Source organism: Megalops cyprinoides, chromosome 11, assembly GCF_013368585.1.
Source record: "Megalops cyprinoides isolate fMegCyp1 chromosome 11, fMegCyp1.pri, whole genome shotgun sequence".
NCBI lineage: Eukaryota > Metazoa > Chordata > Actinopteri > Elopiformes > Megalopidae > Megalops > Megalops cyprinoides.
In genome coordinates this window covers 13,718,414-13,736,629 of record NC_050593.1, presented here as the reverse complement: position 1 = coordinate 13,736,629, position 18,216 = coordinate 13,718,414, and the positions used below count along the sequence as shown (strand labels likewise).

The following is an 18,216-nucleotide window of genomic DNA, read 5'->3' as shown; positions in this document are numbered from 1 at the left end:
GAAAACTTAAGTCTTGTATATTAATTTCATTTAGTCTGTCAAAAGTCCTTTTTGCTCAGAGGCAAAAGGCAAAGATGTAACATCATAAGAAATTTGCCACAAAATGACATTTCACCAGTAACTGCTATCTAAGTAGTTAGCTCTGCTGCTAAATGTGTGTATGTTTGCTATTAACAATGCAGTACAAATGCATGCAATTTATGTATAACTATAATTTGTTATTGGTTGTTAAATGGCAAGGGGGGTACATCTGACATTAGGACAGGACATAGAAATTGACGTAAACACACATAAAAGATGCCAATGTGCATAATTTAACTACCTTCCATCCAGCTGTCTCCATCTTGTTGGACATGTTCTGTTTAATTTCCAAATCATTGATTTCTGTTTAGAGGATATGATTTACTTGCCAGTGTGCCAAGTGTCCTCCTTGTTTTTTGGGTCGTAAAAGTTGCCCTCTTTTAACAAACACAACATAACCAGTCCTGGTACATTTAATTTAAAAAAATGGTCATACTTGTAGTGACCAGCTATCAGCTTTTATCTCTACATCATCTGACTGGCTTCATGTTAAAATGGTGCTTTTAGCATGGGTGATTGCTACCGAATTGCCACTGTAGATGAAAAAGAGAAAACATACATGTTTAATTATGAAAAAAAAAATCTTGCAGAATGCGCAGTATTCTTGAATGTGACCTTATACACAAAGTGACAGAAAGACAAATGCCTCACTTTCAAAGAAGTACCAGGATACAGCAAAACTACAAAATATATTCACTTTGAGAGGTCTTTCATAATTAATATGACTTTGTTGGATTGAAAATGTATCAGTGGTTGGATAGTTTATTTATTTATCCAGAGGGAAATGGAAGTTGGGTGTCACATCAAAACAGAATTTTATACACAGTGACAGTGATGTATTTGTTCTGGTTATTGAGCTTGAAATATTGCAATAAAACTTTAGCACGGGAATGTTGAAGAATGCTCATACATGTCTATACAAACATTACATGTGTTGCAGTGAATAGGATCAAGCATATTTCTTTACTGTGACGTTTCCATATTTATCTGATTCCGATCTGACATGTAATCACTTACAGATAGTCTAAATTGTTTTTGAGCGCTGTTTACTGACATGTGAGGAGAGACAGAATTGCCTCTGCTGGTATCCTATGATAAGTGGACAGGGGAAGCTATATATTGTTTTCCCTATGACTCTAGCATGAGTTTGCAAAATCAATTATCTTGTGAGAAATTAGAAATGACAGCATTAACATAGCATATCCAATAAACTGTGAGTTTGGTGCATGGTTGTCAGCTTAAGGAGCATGCTCTGGTATTATTGAGAACTTATGAGCTGAGTCAGAATTTGCAAAGTCATAGTTGAACTACAATGGTGGGAGGGGGAGAGACTAATTTAAGATGAATTTAAATGTACCTGGTCCCAGAACACTGCTTGTGCTTACTCTAATTGCCCTCTTGAATTTATAACCCCGATGTTTGTCTGGCAGTTTGGAGCTTATTGTTACCAATAACCCTTTGAATGATAGGATACTTTCCCTTATTACCATGGGCACAATTTCACTTCTTCGGGCAGGAAAACTAGTTTTTTGGTTTTACTTGTTAACATGAAGCTTTCCAGAGAAATAATTTAATTCAGGATTATGCACCATATAATGTGAAGGGAAATAGAAATGTTAGCATGCCTTATGATTAATATGTGCTTTGATTTGATAGATTTGCCTGCCAAAATATAAGGATTGTGTCAATTTAAATATTCTGGCTAGTGATGCTGATGATGTATCACTGCAGTTCTAACTGAAGAATCTAATTTTATGTTTTTGCCTCATTTTCATTTTATGACTCAGGCTTTTGTAATCAAATTGGCACCTGGAAAAAGTTGTTATTGTAAAGAGGTCTAAAGGGTTTTCTGCTCACCAATAATGATGCTTTCTTGCAGAAAAATCAGCATTTCAGTGTTAATTACCATGTCGGACATCTCTGTCACTGAGGTTACATGAGGTGGAAAACATCTTTCCAAAATGAAAAACATCTGCCATCATTTACATCATGTGTGTAGTTAGACTGACAGACAAATTATTTGTGTGAGGGAAAAGGCAGCATTAGTGAATGCCTACATTCCAACGTGTTGGGGAGAAAGGAAGCCAAATAAGAGGTGCTTTAATGAAAGCTCTTTAATTGCCAGCATCAAAATAGGCAAACTAATTAACAGCATAAGCTGATTTCCTGGTCAATCTCTCTGCGGGAGCTCTGCAGTCACTTGGCAGTATTGCTGGGTGAAAAAAAAAAAAAAAAAACAATACACGGTTGGAATAATTAATTCCAATGATTAGCTGTCAAATGATACCTGTTTGAATGGGAACGCAAGATTAAAAACAAACATGAATGTGCCCTCTCACAAGATCAGAGGCCTCTAAGCATGAATGAAGGGAACCCTGGAATGCCTGACATTAAGAGATTTCCTGTTCACAATGAGGTTGCATTTGTTCTCTAGCTGTCAAGTCCAATTGAAATTTCTGATTTGTAGTCCACCTGCAGATCGTTAATTGCGTTGCCAAATTACAGCAGAGTGTGCTGATTCCCTGCAGAAGTGCTGCAGACATTTACAATGAGAATTTTAAATCCCTACTATTTCATTACCAACTGATCTTCTGAATGTTGTCATCTTATTATTATTATTATTTTTATTCGGCATAACAGAGGTTTGGAGGTTGATCATTTTATTGCCTTGAAGCAACATCCTGGCTAAGATGAGTAAGATTGAGATCTGATAATGCTTTGACCTGAATATGTTTCTCTGTCTTACAATGGAAGGAAGGTTTCACAAGGTTTTCAACCACTTTAGCTTTTAGTGCAATTAACTGTTTGCTGTTGTGGAACATACAATGTCCCTCACTAGCTTTCATAGACTCCAGTTTTGAACATTTTATTGTCCGGCTAGTATTTCTTATTATTCTATATTGAGGAATTTTAAAACAAGGATAGAAAACATTTTGCACAGGAAGCACAGAAAGATGCGCAATGATGTGCAATGTCCCTTGACTCTGAAGGACAAACCTAAGCTTTTTGCTGGTGAGCCACATTGTTTTTTAAGCTTATTCAGTTACACCCCACCCATCAAAAGTGGGGATCTCCATAACATGTTACTTGGAAGTTATGAAATTAAACTGTGAGGGGGGAAAAAGGTTAATATGCAATAGGGAGAACAACATAAGAAAATGTATAGGGATTACATCTGATGTTAGTCTTGTTGCTACTTTTAAATGGGAGGGTTGTGTACTATATCAGCACACCATTATTTCAAAGGTGAAAGTGTATAAACGAGGATAACCAGCTAATGAAATCATTATTTTTTGGCAATGGGGGTCACCACAGTAGCCCTCCACAGGTGATCATGTGGTCAGTAGTGTGCCCCAATTTCTTCCAGCGGCAGCGATCTCCATGAGCACAAAGACACTGCTAGTGTCATAAATCTGGTCAGTTGCCTTCATGTCAGAAATGTCCTTGAAATTCAGTTTCTCTTAGCCTCCTTTATTGAGCAGACGAAGCAGAAGGCAACTGGCCATGATATGTTGGCATGGGGGTGGGAGGTGAAAGGCCTGACACTTCCTGGTAGTGCTTCTGGGTACCTGTTATTACAGTGCATTTAGCTCCAGTTTTTTTTTGCTTTAAACATTTCACATGGATGACTGTTATCACTTCATAAACAGGTGTCTTTAGCTTGTTTGTTCACCCGTAATGCTGATCACAATGTTCTTGGCAATGGGAATGCTTTTAAAATATAAATCACAGTGTGATTAAAAGTGGGAGAGATAAATAATATAGCCGACGACCTTGTTCTGATCAGGTGAATATTATAATGCAGCCTATGTTTTGTCTGTCACATTTATGAGAATTTGGCAAAGTACACATGAGTGTACATGTGTTTTACCAGTATTACATTTACCATCCTTAATCTCGTAACAGCATTGCACACTCTGAATGCTCAGCTCCCTGCCCCTTCACCCGAAGTAGCCCGGCATGCAGATAGCTGCAGTCTAGGCTCACAGCCAAGAATAATCTTGCTTTACCCTTCTGTAACCCACTCAAGCCTATGTGAGAGAAAACATAAAGCAAAGGTCCCTATCTACAATAATAGTACAGGATTGGTTGTGCTCCAGTGATTCTGTGAATGCCGCGGCAGCTCCTTCCCTGGGCGCCGTATCCGGCCTCCCGTGTTGCGCGCTGCTCACTGCTCACTAGATGGGAAAACGTGTCACACATACCGAGCCCTCTCATTTCCCCACAGGACCTGTGCCATGTCCAACCCTCTCCACCCCCACACACACTCCCGATGTTTTCAGTCTCATTTTACCAGCCTCCAAGAATAATAAATCTAAAAGCCTCAGCTCTGTGCACTGTATAGTACAGTATGGGCTACTCTCAGCCCATTGGCCTGGCTATCCATCAGCTGATGGATGTTCAGAGCATAGTGTAGGTCAGGAACATCGGGATCATTTATGTTCCATTTCTCTCTGCACAGAATTATTCTATAAAAAGGCTTGCTATGCTGGCAACATAACACATAGCTGTTATGTTGCCATATGCTATTAATTATGAGGGTATGGTGCCAATAATATCTAGATACCTCATTGTATGCGGGAGGGTATTTTGTCCTCTGCACATCTATGAGTAAGAACAGTGACTGATGTTTATTTCAGGTGGTAAGCTGTGGTGGGCGGATGACGGTCTGGCCCAGTTGGGAACCGTTACCAAGAGAGATGGAAAGAACCCAGTGGTACTGCGGAACAAGACCGCTGGGGTGGTGCACATGAAAGTGTATGACAAGGACGCCCAAAGAGGTGAGCCCACCAATACGCAATGCCACAAATTACTTTTTTTTTACTTTGTAATAAATACGTATGTTTTCCCTCTGGGGTCTTTTTCCCCCGTGCTTTTTAGAAACAACTGCTAAAAGCAGTGTGGTGTACTTACAAGGAACATAAATTTTAAAAAATCATAAAAATCTTGGTGGCCAATTTATTCACTGTTATATCAGCTGAATAGCATCTCACTACATGCATGTACGCACGCACACACATACATGCACACATAATGCATAACAGAAGACTTATTTCCCAGATAAGATTAAATCATTGACAATAACTTTCAAAAGAAGAGCGAACATCACACATTTGGTTTTTAGAGAACATTTTTCTGAGTAATTCAGTTCATTTTCTCTCTTTTTTGAAGATTTTCAAATGATTCCAAAAAGGTACAGTTAAAACATGCAAGGGAATCTGCCTTCTGTCCAGAGTTATTGGCAGTATCTTGCATAGTAATGACCTGTCCATTAGACAGCATTGCAGCAAATTTCTTAAGTGGTCCATTAGTGTAAAAAAATGGCAATTAAGGACTCTTTAAGGCATTTTTTACTCCTTAGCCTTCCTCAGACCAATTAGCTACTTCATTTATCTCTTTGACACCAACTGCATGGATGTGTGTCTCATTACCCCGCTTCAAATGAACTGGTCGAGGTGTCAATGATGAAGTGTTCAAGGAACAAGGCAGAAAAGAAACTGTTTTAACCAACACAAGAGCCCTGCTATGCACAAGCATGCTTGAAATAATCAACTTAATTAGATATTATTGAACTAAGAGGTGTTACTGAGCACTTGTCCTTCTGTCCACAGCTACCCTCATGTGGCTGTGGAACAAATATGATTGAACAGAATACAATTTATTACAGGTCACAGTTTAGATGGAAAATCCATTTAGTGTACATATCTATTGGTTTGTTGTCACATGCGTCATTTTGATTGTCTTATGAATTGGTTTGCTGACATAGGTATTAGTGTGTCACATTTATTAGTTCACTGATGTACGATTTGTTTTGTTTAGGTCTGATTTGCTAGTGAATGTATTGATTTGCTGGCACACCATGTTCTATGTATTTATTTGATTAGTATATGTATTCAGTTTCTAGAATATGTATTGCCAGCAAACCTAGCAGTGTCTTCCTGGAAATGTGCCTGCTTTTAATTTTAAAATTTATACATTTTTACTAATTAGGCACATCTACTTCAGTGATTGATGATGAAATAAATTCTGATGACACACTGTTCTGTGGTTACTTTAATGAGCTGAAATTCTGGACTTGCTCTTTTTTTTACTCTCATGATTCATTCCATATTTAATTAGTTTCCTCTAGGCCTGGAGTTCTAGCAAAACATTACAACCCATATTAAGACTAAATTATAGTTTTAAAAATGATTTTTATTTATTTTTAATGTGTTTAAAATCTTTACAAAATACTTTGTTGCACTCTTATTTTATTTTATTATTATTATTATTTTTTTTTTTTTTTTTTGCCAGGAGAGAATGCATGCAATGAACTCCAGATGTATTTACAAAGTGACACATTTTTTGTTCTTTTGTCTCTGTACTCCAGTACTTTGTATTTGAAAAACTATAGTGACTATGTGGTTAATGTGCAGACTGTTAGCTTTACTTTGAGGATATTTTCATCCAAACTGTTGAACCATTCAGAAATTATAACAGGTTTTTTATACATAGTTCCCCCATTTTACACGGAACCACAGGTATTTGGGTAATTAGATTCAGTACTTTTATAAAGGCACGTGTGTGTGTTAGCATCATTAGTGTATGCACAAGAGAGCTGTCGATGTCCAGTCTTGACTCTAGGCTTTGCATTTGCGTTTGAAGTCAGTGGCTGGTGACTAATTCTGCAAGGACCAAAGAAGTGTCAATGTAGGTGGAGCTGGCCATCATGAGGCTGAAAATCAATCCGACACAGAATAAATCGATCAGACACATAGCCAAAATCAATTGTTGGCATCATTCAGAAGAAAGAAAGTACACATGAGTTCAGCAATGACCTTGTAAACCAAGGAGGATCACCCTGCTAACAGCGGTCCACCATATTAGGGACACTCTGCAGGATATAATTACAGATGTGTCAAAGAGTAGACATAGACAGAAAACTACACCAGCTGAACTTGAGAGGGTATTTTACAAGATGCAAAACACTAGAAAGCCTCAAGAACTGAATGGCCTTGCAGTTTGCTTAAACAACAAGGAACAAAATCTTATGGACAGATGGAGAGTATGAGCCAAAGCATACCTCACCTGTCAAACATGTGGAGGGAGCATTATGGCTTGGCCGTGTATGGCTGCCACTATAACTGGCTCATCTCTTTGATGATGTGATTTCTGACGGCAGCAGCAAAATTAATTCTGAAGTGTATCGAAACATCTTGTCTGCTCAAATACAGTCAAATGCCTCCATGGACAGTGCTTCAACATGCAGCAGGACAGTGACTTCAAACACACTGCCATAGCAACCGAGGGGTATTTCAGGGACAAAAAGTGCAAGATTCTTGACTGGCCAAGGCAATCTCCTAATCTGAATCTAATTGAGCATGCATTTCACATGCTAAAGGAAGGCTGAAGGCAAAAATCCCCCGACTGAAACGGGAAATGAAGATGGCTACAGTACAGGCATTGCATCACCAGGGAAGATACCCAGCATCTGGTGATATTTATTGATTGCAGACTTCAGGCAGTGATTGCGTGAAAAAGATTTTTGACCAAATACTACATATGACCACTTTGTTGAACTACAATGTTAAGCTGTCCAAATTCTTATAGTGCCCTAAAATTGGGGGAGGGGTTTATGTACAAACTGTTCTGTAATTTTGTAACGGTCCATCCCACATTGATGAAAATACCCTCAATCTAAAACTGACAGTTTGTACTTTAAAAGCATAGCACTTTAAAGCCCCTGTATGATTTCAACTCTAAAGTGCTGGAGTACAGACCCAAAACAACAAAAATGTGTCACTGTCTAAATAGTTTTGAAGTTCACTGTAAATGATTCATTCTGTCCTTTGTCTGCTTTTATTGAAACTTGGCTCTCTGAGGAGAATTGGCAGCACACATATCAGGTTCAATGCCAAAGGGTTTAGAGTGTGTTTCATACAAGAAATGTTTGCAAATATTCCAAGATACAAAACATTTTGTTGGAAGCACTTATTTGGTTAGATAATCCCCATATCCTTGTTTTGAATCAAATAAAGCATTGATTTTAGCATCTTTGTACTCTTTGCCAAATGCCTGATTTTTAAAACTGTGTCTTGTTCAGGGAGGAACCTTTGTCAGCTCAATAATGGCGGCTGCTCTCAGCTGTGCCTCCCCACATCAGAGAGTACTCGCAGTTGCTTCTGCACCGTGGGCTACAACCTGCACCGCGACCGCATCACCTGCGAAGGTAAGTTACACCTTCAGCTCCATGGAAAAGGAGGCCTCTTTTCTCTGAAAGGAAATCTATAACTTAACTCACATTACCAATGAAAAGACAATGAACTGTCCACACATTATTAATCTGTGCTCCATTTTGGGGAGGAACGGTTTGATGAATCGAACTGACTACAAGCCATATTATCTGTCTATTTATTTATTCCTGTATTTTGTATAAGGCATCGGTATCTTCTTGATGTACTCCGTCCATGAGGGAATCCGAGGGCTTTCACTGGACCCGAATGATCCCACGGAGGCCCTGATGCCAGTCAGCGGAACATTGTTTGCTGTTGGTTTGGACTTCCATGCAGGTGATTCTAGATCTGCTGATGTGGTGCATATGCATTAACTCGAAAGTTAAGTACATATCGCGGCTCTGCCCCTTTGTGCTGTGTGCCACTCATGAACACGCACACTTTAGTAATTGAATCTGACAATTAACAGGCTGGTTTTTGTGTGAGAGGTAATCTGTCACATGGCATATAATGATAGCTGGCTCTGCTGTCCACTTAAAAATGTGGAGACACTGACCACACTGAGTGAACAGACGGCAGACAAATGAAACCATGCTCTGAGGGGTATGTAGGGAGTGCGCTGGCCCAGCAGAAAAGGGGAGTTGACTGTATGATCAACTTAAATTAATTTGGTCGGTGAAAAATCCAACTGGCTGGTGAATCTACCGGCCACCCTGTCTCATGGACCAAAAAGGTCATTTCGGACCCTGCAGTCAAATTAAAATGTTCGGCAAAAAAGTAATTAAATAATGTGTCTGTGATGGACTGACAACCATATCCACCTAACATAAACCCTACAGAGCACCTCTGAAACATTCCAGATCGACGTGTGTTCATTGGGATTAACAGCCACATATGTTGCTAAACGTACAGTAAAACTGACAGCCTAAACACATGATGAATAATGATACTCTCCTAGCCTGCTGGAGTTTAGAAGGAACATAACCCCACAGGTGGTAATCTGAACATTTATAATAATCCCATCACAACATGCATTGGAATGACTGTATTAAATCAAACCAGTCAGGCTGCTTTTCAGTCTAGTCTTCATGCTTATGTGTATTTTTTTAATTGATTTTTCCTTTCATACAGACTGAGGTCAGAATGAAGTAAAGTAGCTTTGCATTGTTTCGCCAATGCATGGCTCATAAATGTAGGAAACAGAGTCATTTTTTCTGATGTAAATTCATAGGATGATAATGTATGGTGTTCGGGCATAAAGACTCTGATGCGGTGGGAGTTAAGTGCCACGCTTTTGCATGATTCATAGAGCGAATATGTTTTCCTGCCATGAATGTTTCATTATTGTAATATGAAACAATGCTCCGTTCCAGTGTGAACGGATTTATGAAAGCTGTGAATAAAGAGAGCACTAGCTGGTCTCGGATTTTGTGTACCCATCCAGAAAGGAAATAACCGTAACCATGCATAGGAGGAAGTGCTTGGTCTACACACATGTTTACTGAACAAGACTTTACAATATAGATAATTTGGAATAATAATAATTGAATGGAAAGGAAATGTGGCTGAAATCCATTTATTTTTTATTGTGATTTTAGTGCAGCATCATTTATAAGAGTTTAAAAGGTGGCTAAGCACAGCAGATAACCAGCTCTAGGTGCATAACTGCAATTTGTTGTATGTGTGAACGAAAGACATATGGAGATGTACCTTTGCATAGATTAATTCACATGCAAGAAATTGTTAATGGTTGGCAATTCTGCATTTTCACAGGCTGGGAGTAATTGATAAATTGTAAAATACCAAAGTTATTTTTAGACCACCAATATTCTGGATACACACAAAAGCTAGGGCAGTCATGGCCGCCAAAGATGTAAGGAGAGTGAATCAGGGACTACAGAAAAATAAATTCAAAGACTAATCATAAATGATACACTGTGTGGTTTTTGTTAAATTTCCCTCTCCTCCAGTACACTTGCTGGCTGAACCTCCAATCTCGGCATTTATATATGTGTATTCTCAGTCAAAAGAAGAGCTCTCAGTTTGTGTGGAAATGTGCATAAAACTTTATGGGGATAAGTTCCTCTTTCAGTGAAAGTCTGAGTTTGTTCAAGTAAAACACATCTCTAGCATCTCCTAAGGAAGAGGGTTGCCGACAATTTTATAGTTTTGTCTTATGTCTACTGTACAGTTAAATATTGTATTTGATGATGTAGACTAATCAATCAAAGGCACCAGTCAGCTATAAAAATAAAGGAAATTTTGTGAACAGACTTGATGTCATGATCCTCTATTAGTCAGTATGTTTATTTTGATCCCATTGGACACAATTAATTTTAATACTGTGAACAGTTAAAGGATGCATCATTACACTTACAACTCATAGTAGACTCTCATAGTATTGTAGGCAATATTATGCTTGTTTTGTTAATAAAGCATATCTTTATTATGCTATAATGGTGTGAATTTGGCTTTATATTGGAGCATGACCTCCATTGTGAACTGCATTCTACAGGAAATGATACAGTCTACTGGACAGACATGGGTTTAAACAGAATCTCACGAGCAAAACGGGATCAGACGTGGAAAGAGGACATCATTACCAATGGCATCGGCAGGGTGGAGGGGATTGCAGTTGACTGGATGGCTGGTCAGTATGCTTCAGCCAGAACACACAGCTATACGATTGTGTAGTTCCTTTTAAAATCAGAAGCTGTCATTCAGAACCACTCTGTTCATGGATTTACAAAGTCATCTGCATGTATGTTTTTTTTTTCCTTTTTTTTCCCAAAGGTAACCTTTATTGGACAGACCATGGATTTAACCTCATTGAGGTGTCTAGGCTGGATGGTCTGTACCGCTATGTGGTGATATCAGAGGGGCTTGATCAGCCGAGAGCTGTGGCAGTGCACCCTGGGAAAGGGTAAGTATGTTGCTTCTCTCCATTCACCAGAACTGTATAGTCTGTCAGCTCAGCATGGCATTCAGTACACTGTGGTCAATACTTCTGAAGCTGATTTGTAAATGCTGAGAAAGTGGTGGGTTTGTGTCGAAATTCAACAGTCTCCAAAAAAGAGCGACGATTTATATTGATTTTTGAGCAGTAAAAAAAAAAAAAGCGAAATGGAGGCATATGGGCTGCCTCTGACTCCAGACACATACTGATCATATGATGAATGAATCGCCTTTCAAAATGAAGCTGTTCTCAGCAGTAAAATATTTCTGTAAACAGAGAGGCACAGGTGCGCTGCGAAAAGGGAACTGCCACAGCGATAGCTCTTCCATTAGCGCCTTCACTCTCCGCTCCTGCACTTTACTTCAGAGAGGGGATCATGTCACAGGCCCCCAAATCCCATTTGAAACTTCCACGTAAAGCGCGCTACAGCACCACTCAATGCCTTAACATGGCAGTAATCGAGACAGCCCTCATTAATGCAAGTTAGACCGGAAGATTACTGTGCTCTCGAAATCTGCGGCACGGTGACAATGACTGTTTAATATGCAGCATGTGAGCAAAGGTAGGAGTGCAGTGAGAGGATTAGTCATTATTATTATTCTGCATCTTATTTCTCTAACAGACGGAGAATATTAAGCGCTGTGGCATGGTGATTTCCCATTTGCTCTCCTGAATTGACAGTTTTTGCTAATGCTAATCCAGTCAGTACAAGGTAGTCCGATCAATTTTGTTGTTCCAACAAATTTAAAGTGGAGGCAAATTCACTGAGGTTTGGTATTGTAAATTTAAAGCAAGTGGATAGTCCAGTCGATTCTGGTGCTGAAGTGAATTTACAGGACATGCTAATCAGGTTGATTTTGGTGTTTTAGTGAATTCATCGCACACGATTACCCCCGTCGGTTTTGGTGTTGTGAATTTACAGTACGTGCTAATCCAGTCAATTTTTGTGCTGGACGCTGTCACAGTCCATTTTAGCTTGTTTTGTAGACTATGTAATGCATTTAATCACAAAGCTTATAGTTGAGCAGCTCTGCTCTAAACACTTCCGCCTTTAGAAATAAATGTCCTCAAGACATTAATTCTCTCAATACAGGCAAAGCACAGAATGCAAAAGCTCAGACAGGGTTCACATCTTAAGTGCTCATCCTTCATCCTTCTCCTGTGTGCAGCCTCGTCCTCACTCACCATTAGGGGAATCAATATCACTTTAATTGTTAATATTAATAATTCTTTGCTGGCAGGAAAACAGTCGAGGAGATACATGGCTGCTTTTTTGTCTCTGGTAATTAGTGATTCGCACAGTTGCAGAGAGTGAGCAATTACCATATACAGCCAGGATATGTCAGGGCTTAAAAGCTTAGCTTTGTGTTAATCATTTTATTCATGCAAAGTTGCTCCATAAGTCCATGTGTTCAATGTATACATGTAGTTCTGTTTACTTTGCATTTGTGTATTTTTGTGTATTTAGTGGTAACAATTTTTTTGCCTGATTTTAGCAGAGTAAAGCTATTTCAGTTGTCTGTGTCTTTGTGTATTTATTTAATAATTTATTTTTTAACCAATTCAAAATGGTGGAAATTACTTGGAGGTCATGTAAATTGCTGCTGCTTGTGCACCAAACCAGTTGTCTATGTGGAACTAGAGACTGCAGTACTACAGGATTATGGCCGTCTTTTCAGGGCCTTGTCTTGTCAATGAACGTGAGCATCGCTATGTGGTAGAGGACACATTTTACCACTTCCCCTTTATGCTGTTTTCTTTCAAAGCTACTTGTTCTGGACAGAATGGGGCCTGACCCCTTGCATTGGCAGGGCGCTCTTAGATGGCTCGGATCAAGTCCTGCTCGTTAACTCTGGAATTGCTTGGCCAAACGGGATATCCATCGACTACGAGGTGAGCTCTGGCCCAGGAGTGCTTGCAAAGCGCTTTTGCCGCCACCTGATCCCTCCTGATCCCCGCTCCCTGAAGCTTCATTATGCTCCCAGCCATCTTCCTATTATTTTTTGTTAATAAAATGTCCCGATAAGAGAGCTGCCCACTGAAGTTTATTTTCAAATTGTATTCCAGGAAAATAAATTATACTGGTGCGATGCTCGCACGGACAAGATAGAGAGGATCAACCTTGAGAGTGGGGAGAGCCGAGAGATTGTACTGTCAGCAAGCAACGTGGATGTGTTTTCAGTGGCAGTCTTTGGGGCTTACATCTACTGGTCTGACAGGTAATTTATTTTTCCATAAATGTTACAGTCTCCAAACGTTCCCACGAAGCCAGCTGCCCTACCCTTGTAGGATTAGCCACTTCCTCACAAGGTCACTGTCAGAATGCCCACAAAGCTTTGCGAGGAGAGGATACCCTTTTTTAATCTGTGTCGTGGTGTGCCTCAAGGTCACTGCAAGGACAGGCTGTGTCACCTTCTGCTGGGCCAGCTGTCTTCTGAATTTTAATCACTTCTTTGATTTGAATTAGTGCTGGTCTACTGATTACCTCACGTGAACCCACAGTCTCCCTTCTGCTTTCTTCTTGACGTGGCAGGGCACACGCCAATGGCTCCATCAGGAGAGGGATGAAGAGCAACGCCACGGAGGCCCTGACCATAAGGAGCGGCCTGGGGGTTAACCTGAAAGATGTGAAGATCTTCAACAGAGGCCGGGAGAAAGGTTCAGGTTCCACTTAATGCAGTTGTTTTAGTCCTCAAACTGCCTTTACTCATTTAGTTCAGAGTTTTACTGTTTTGGACGTAGAAAAAGGTACGATTTGAGGCAACCAGTAAATCCAAGGGCGCAACTACAACAGAGCTGCTTCAGCAGATTTCTCCGCTCCTGCAGTTGAGTGATCTTAAACCAATCGAAAAGAAATGCGATGAGGGGAGACTTGAAAGGAGCAGCACACGTGTGGGTAAATGATTGCGACAGCTTGATTGAGGGATTCAGGCGTCTCTGATGTCTCTCTGCTCTAGGTACTAATTCCTGTTCCAGGAATAACGGGGGCTGCCAGCAGCTCTGCTTCTATCAGGGCCGTGGGCGGAGGACGTGCGCATGCGCCCACGGCTTCCTGGCAGAGGGGGGTCTCAGCTGCCAGAGGTACGAGGGCTACCTGCTGTACTCCGAGAGGACCACCCTGAAGAGCATCCACCTGTCCGACGAGAGTAACCTCAACTCACCGGTCAGGCCCTACGAGAACCCCGCCCACTTCAAGAACGTCATCGCCCTGGCGTTCCACTACCGGCAGAGGACCGCGGGAGCCAACCGCATCTTCTTCAGCGACGTCCACTTCGGGAACATCCAGATGATTAACGATGACTGGACAGGACAGCGGGTCATTGTTGAACGTAGGTACATTTTATACTACTTAGTACTACTTTTTTTAAGGGGGATGAAGTTTGTATATTTCGGCCATCTACTGGTTGCTGGCCATAGCGTTTGTATATATACAGCAAGGGTTTGTGTGAAGGCATGCAGGAAGTCCGTGGCATGCATGATAGAAATAGTTTTCAAAAGTAAACAATGTACAATATGGCTTTTCCTGGTTCAAAGTCATATGGTCATGAATATGTACATGATCATGGTATAAGGAAGTACTCAGAGTGGTGTCAGATCATTGCGGCATATTTGTGTCTGAGTACGGAAGTAGATAGCAAAAAGATGTGTATATGTTTTTTTTAATATTCTTCACGAGTTCGTTGCACTGATGAGGGAGAAAGTTCGGAGCCCTTCATTATTAATTTTCTGTTCATTGCTTTTGTTTTGCCCTTTGATCTTGCCACTATACACAGCCAAAGCAGGAGTTTGGATGTCTCAGAATACTTTTTTTTTGCCATAGCTGAAATGTTAAACCGATTGGGTACCGCTGTAACAGTTGTTCTGCCAGAAAGGTTCTGCTCTATGGAATGTGTTATTGATGTTTCTCTCATTTGCATTTCGGAGGTGCTGCTTTATTCACATCACAATGTGCACTTTGCATCTTTCTTGATGCATGGTTTGCATGCCCATAGAGAAATGATGCTGACATAAATTATTTTTATTTAAACTTGAGAAATTAAAAATGCATGATCCCCAGCCCCCGTTGCATCGCGCACCATATTTTGTCACAGCTGTACCACACATGATGTGAGGGGTCATTTTGTCAGTGCATCTGACGGAACGTTGATGTATTTGGTGCTAAATCAATGCAACGGCCTGCATACTGTGAAATAAGGTATAGCAAGCAGATCTGTACGTCTGCCATTTTGAACTCCACGTGTTAGCAGCAATTTGCGAAAAGCCATTTGCCGCAAACGTAAAGTGGCAGAGGCCTTGATGTATTGGTAGGCTTTTCACATACCACATCTAGTAAGAGCTTTGTAATGGCCACCACTATTCTTTTCCGCTAAATGAGACCAATTTAGCTGTCAAAAATGCTGCTTAAGATATCGTATCTCTTAACTTGCCTGACACTTGACAGATTAAATTACCCCTCTTCACCATCTTTAAACCAAGAGGGGGATAAGTGAAAAAAGAAAGGCAATCAATTGTTTCATTCTTACTTTTTTTCTATAGTCTTTTTCTTAATGTATGCAATGCTTTGTAAAATTTACAAATAACATTCATGATGTATAGTGCGGTGTGCACACTTAAGGGAGATTTCTCATTTATTTATGTATTGTTCGTCAAGGTCATTGGGCATGAGTTGAATTGAGTTTTAATTGAATTGAGTAAGTTAGTAACAACAGGTTTTTAACTCAATGTTGGGGGTAACTGCTGCATTCAAAACTACCTCCTGGCCCCATGTTACTAGATCACAGACAAAGTGGTCTGTGATAGGTAACAAACATTAAAGAGGTCCGCACCTCTGTGAGTGAGATCTGAACCTTTGTCCCCGTCACACAGTTCACTTCCATCGCTAACTCCGTTTCCAGTTAAGCTGAAGAAAGTTTGCTGCAGCTCCACAGGCAACAATGGCAGTTAAGTAAGCCTTGGGGAGTGGCATCACAGCTGAAAGCGCTGCCCTCAACTCTAATGGCTTTACACAGGTCTCACAAGCTACTATTTCCACCTCTTCTTTAACCAGCTTTAACCACTTATCCGGGTCATGGCACCAATGTAATGAACATGAAAGAGGTCCAAGGCCTCAGAGGGTGAGATCTGACCCCTTGTCGCACAACTTGGTCTAATCAGCAACATTGTTACCAGTTGAGATAAAGGAGAAACTTGCACCTAGCTTCAGAGGAAATTATGCTAGCTAAGACTGAGGGGCTCACATGGCTTCTGACACTGCTCTACTACCTGCTACGCTACGGGGTTTACACAGGAGTCACAAGCTACTAATTTCAGCTCTACTACTGTGTGATCTTTGAAGTAAAAGAAAATACACTATGCAATGTGAATCTCAAAACTATGGACAACATTTTTCAGTTGGACAGAATCCAGGCTTGAAGCCCTCACTGGAATAGACCACCATAGACTACCAACTTCACCGTAGACAGATCATTAAGTCTGATTTGACCAAAAAAACAGAGGTCAGAATTTTTACAAATTTTTTGCAACCTAGTCATACATCATAATTTTCAAAAGGTACAAGCTCATTTCTCCTACTCACCACTCTTTTACCTCAAGGTAACATCTTATGCAATCAAAATGACAAAAAAATAGATAAATAACAGTGTGATGTAATGTAAATCACAAACACGAGACAGCACATGAGGAGAGGTTGGTGGGGTGAAGAAAGTTCTAGAAAAATACATTTTGATCCAGTAAAGTTAAGGTATTGTTTAAAAACTTTCTGAAGCACCAAAATATATTTTGGTAGTTTTTTAGGCTTGAAGAAAGTTACCTAATCAGTGTATTTATAAAATGATAAATGAAAGGAAATAGCTGGTGAATATATGCAAATTCTTGCATGAAGCAATGGGTGAAAGAAATCAAAAAAATGGTTTTGGTACTTGGAGCAGAGACCAAAAAAGCATTTCTACACGATCTCCTTCTCTTCCCTTTTAATACCTTATATCTGGTTGGATACAGATAGTTACATAGGTCACACCCTTTGGGTCCCATTGGTATTTTGCCCCATTTTTGCTACTTTTACTTGTGTGTCTGTACAACCCCCCATCTGTCCAACTCATACATTAATACTGCATATCAGTGTTTTCAGCAGACCTAGACCCATTATAGCTGGAGAATTTTGAAAAAGTGTTGTAATTCATTTCAAAATAAAACTGCAAAGTTGACTACATTTCCAGAAAGGGCAAAGCATAAAATCCCGCCATGTGACCGATTCTCATGTCTAAAACATTGATTTTTCTTCTATTCTAAATACTCTAGACATCAGGTTAGTTGCCCTTCATCTTGAGGAGTAGTAGATTTAATAAATTTTTATGTCACAGTGATTCAGTATTTGTAAGCTCTCAACTCAACTCAAACTCAACAAAAATTATACTGTATCAGGATGGAATAAGCGTACTGCCTGCTTAAATTTCACATCTCTGCCCCTCCCTGTCCATCTTGCTTTTGTACATTCTGGAGTAGCTTTATAACACACTTTAGGACTTTCTGCAGGATGTTATAATACACGTAAACAGTCTGTCTCCCCTGGATAAAGAACAGAGAAGGCACAGGAGCAAGCAAAACCCCTGTTTTACAAGGTTACATTTTCCCCAACTCTTCCCCAAGACTCTGCTAAAGACAGTTGCAACCACTGTATTCTGTATTTGACATCTCTTTCTGTTTAATGCATTTTTGTTATCAACGCTTAACGGAAATTAAAGCTACCTTTGCTTTTTGTGAATTTGATGAAGGATTTTATTTATTTATTCTTGTCTTGCAGTTAAAAAAAGTTAATTAATTGACATACAGGTTAATATTACAATTACATCCTTTATTCCTCCCTAGGATATGGAAATGGATCTAAATGCTACGGTAATGTGGTTGAAAGCTGCTATTGATTTGCTTGACTTGTTTTGCAGATGAGCACATTAATTTATTAGGTTGTTT

At 39.8% G+C, this 18,216-nt stretch overlaps 1 protein-coding gene across 1 annotated transcript in view; it reads left to right on the top strand.

Moving 5' to 3' along the window:
* Positions 1-18,216, top strand: part of LOC118785532 (low-density lipoprotein receptor-related protein 1B-like) — a 306,119-nt gene that overhangs the window by 189,321 nt on the left and 98,582 nt on the right. The window contains exons 32-40 of the mRNA XM_036540253.1: positions 4,722-4,862; positions 8,165-8,290; positions 8,499-8,630; positions 10,810-10,944; positions 11,088-11,217; positions 13,017-13,143; positions 13,318-13,469; positions 13,784-13,908; positions 14,208-14,579. Coding sequence (XP_036396146.1) covers positions 4,722-4,862; positions 8,165-8,290; positions 8,499-8,630; positions 10,810-10,944; positions 11,088-11,217; positions 13,017-13,143; positions 13,318-13,469; positions 13,784-13,908; positions 14,208-14,579 — 1,440 coding nt within the window. The remainder of the gene's footprint in view (positions 1-4,721; positions 4,863-8,164; positions 8,291-8,498; positions 8,631-10,809; positions 10,945-11,087; positions 11,218-13,016; positions 13,144-13,317; positions 13,470-13,783; positions 13,909-14,207; positions 14,580-18,216) is intronic.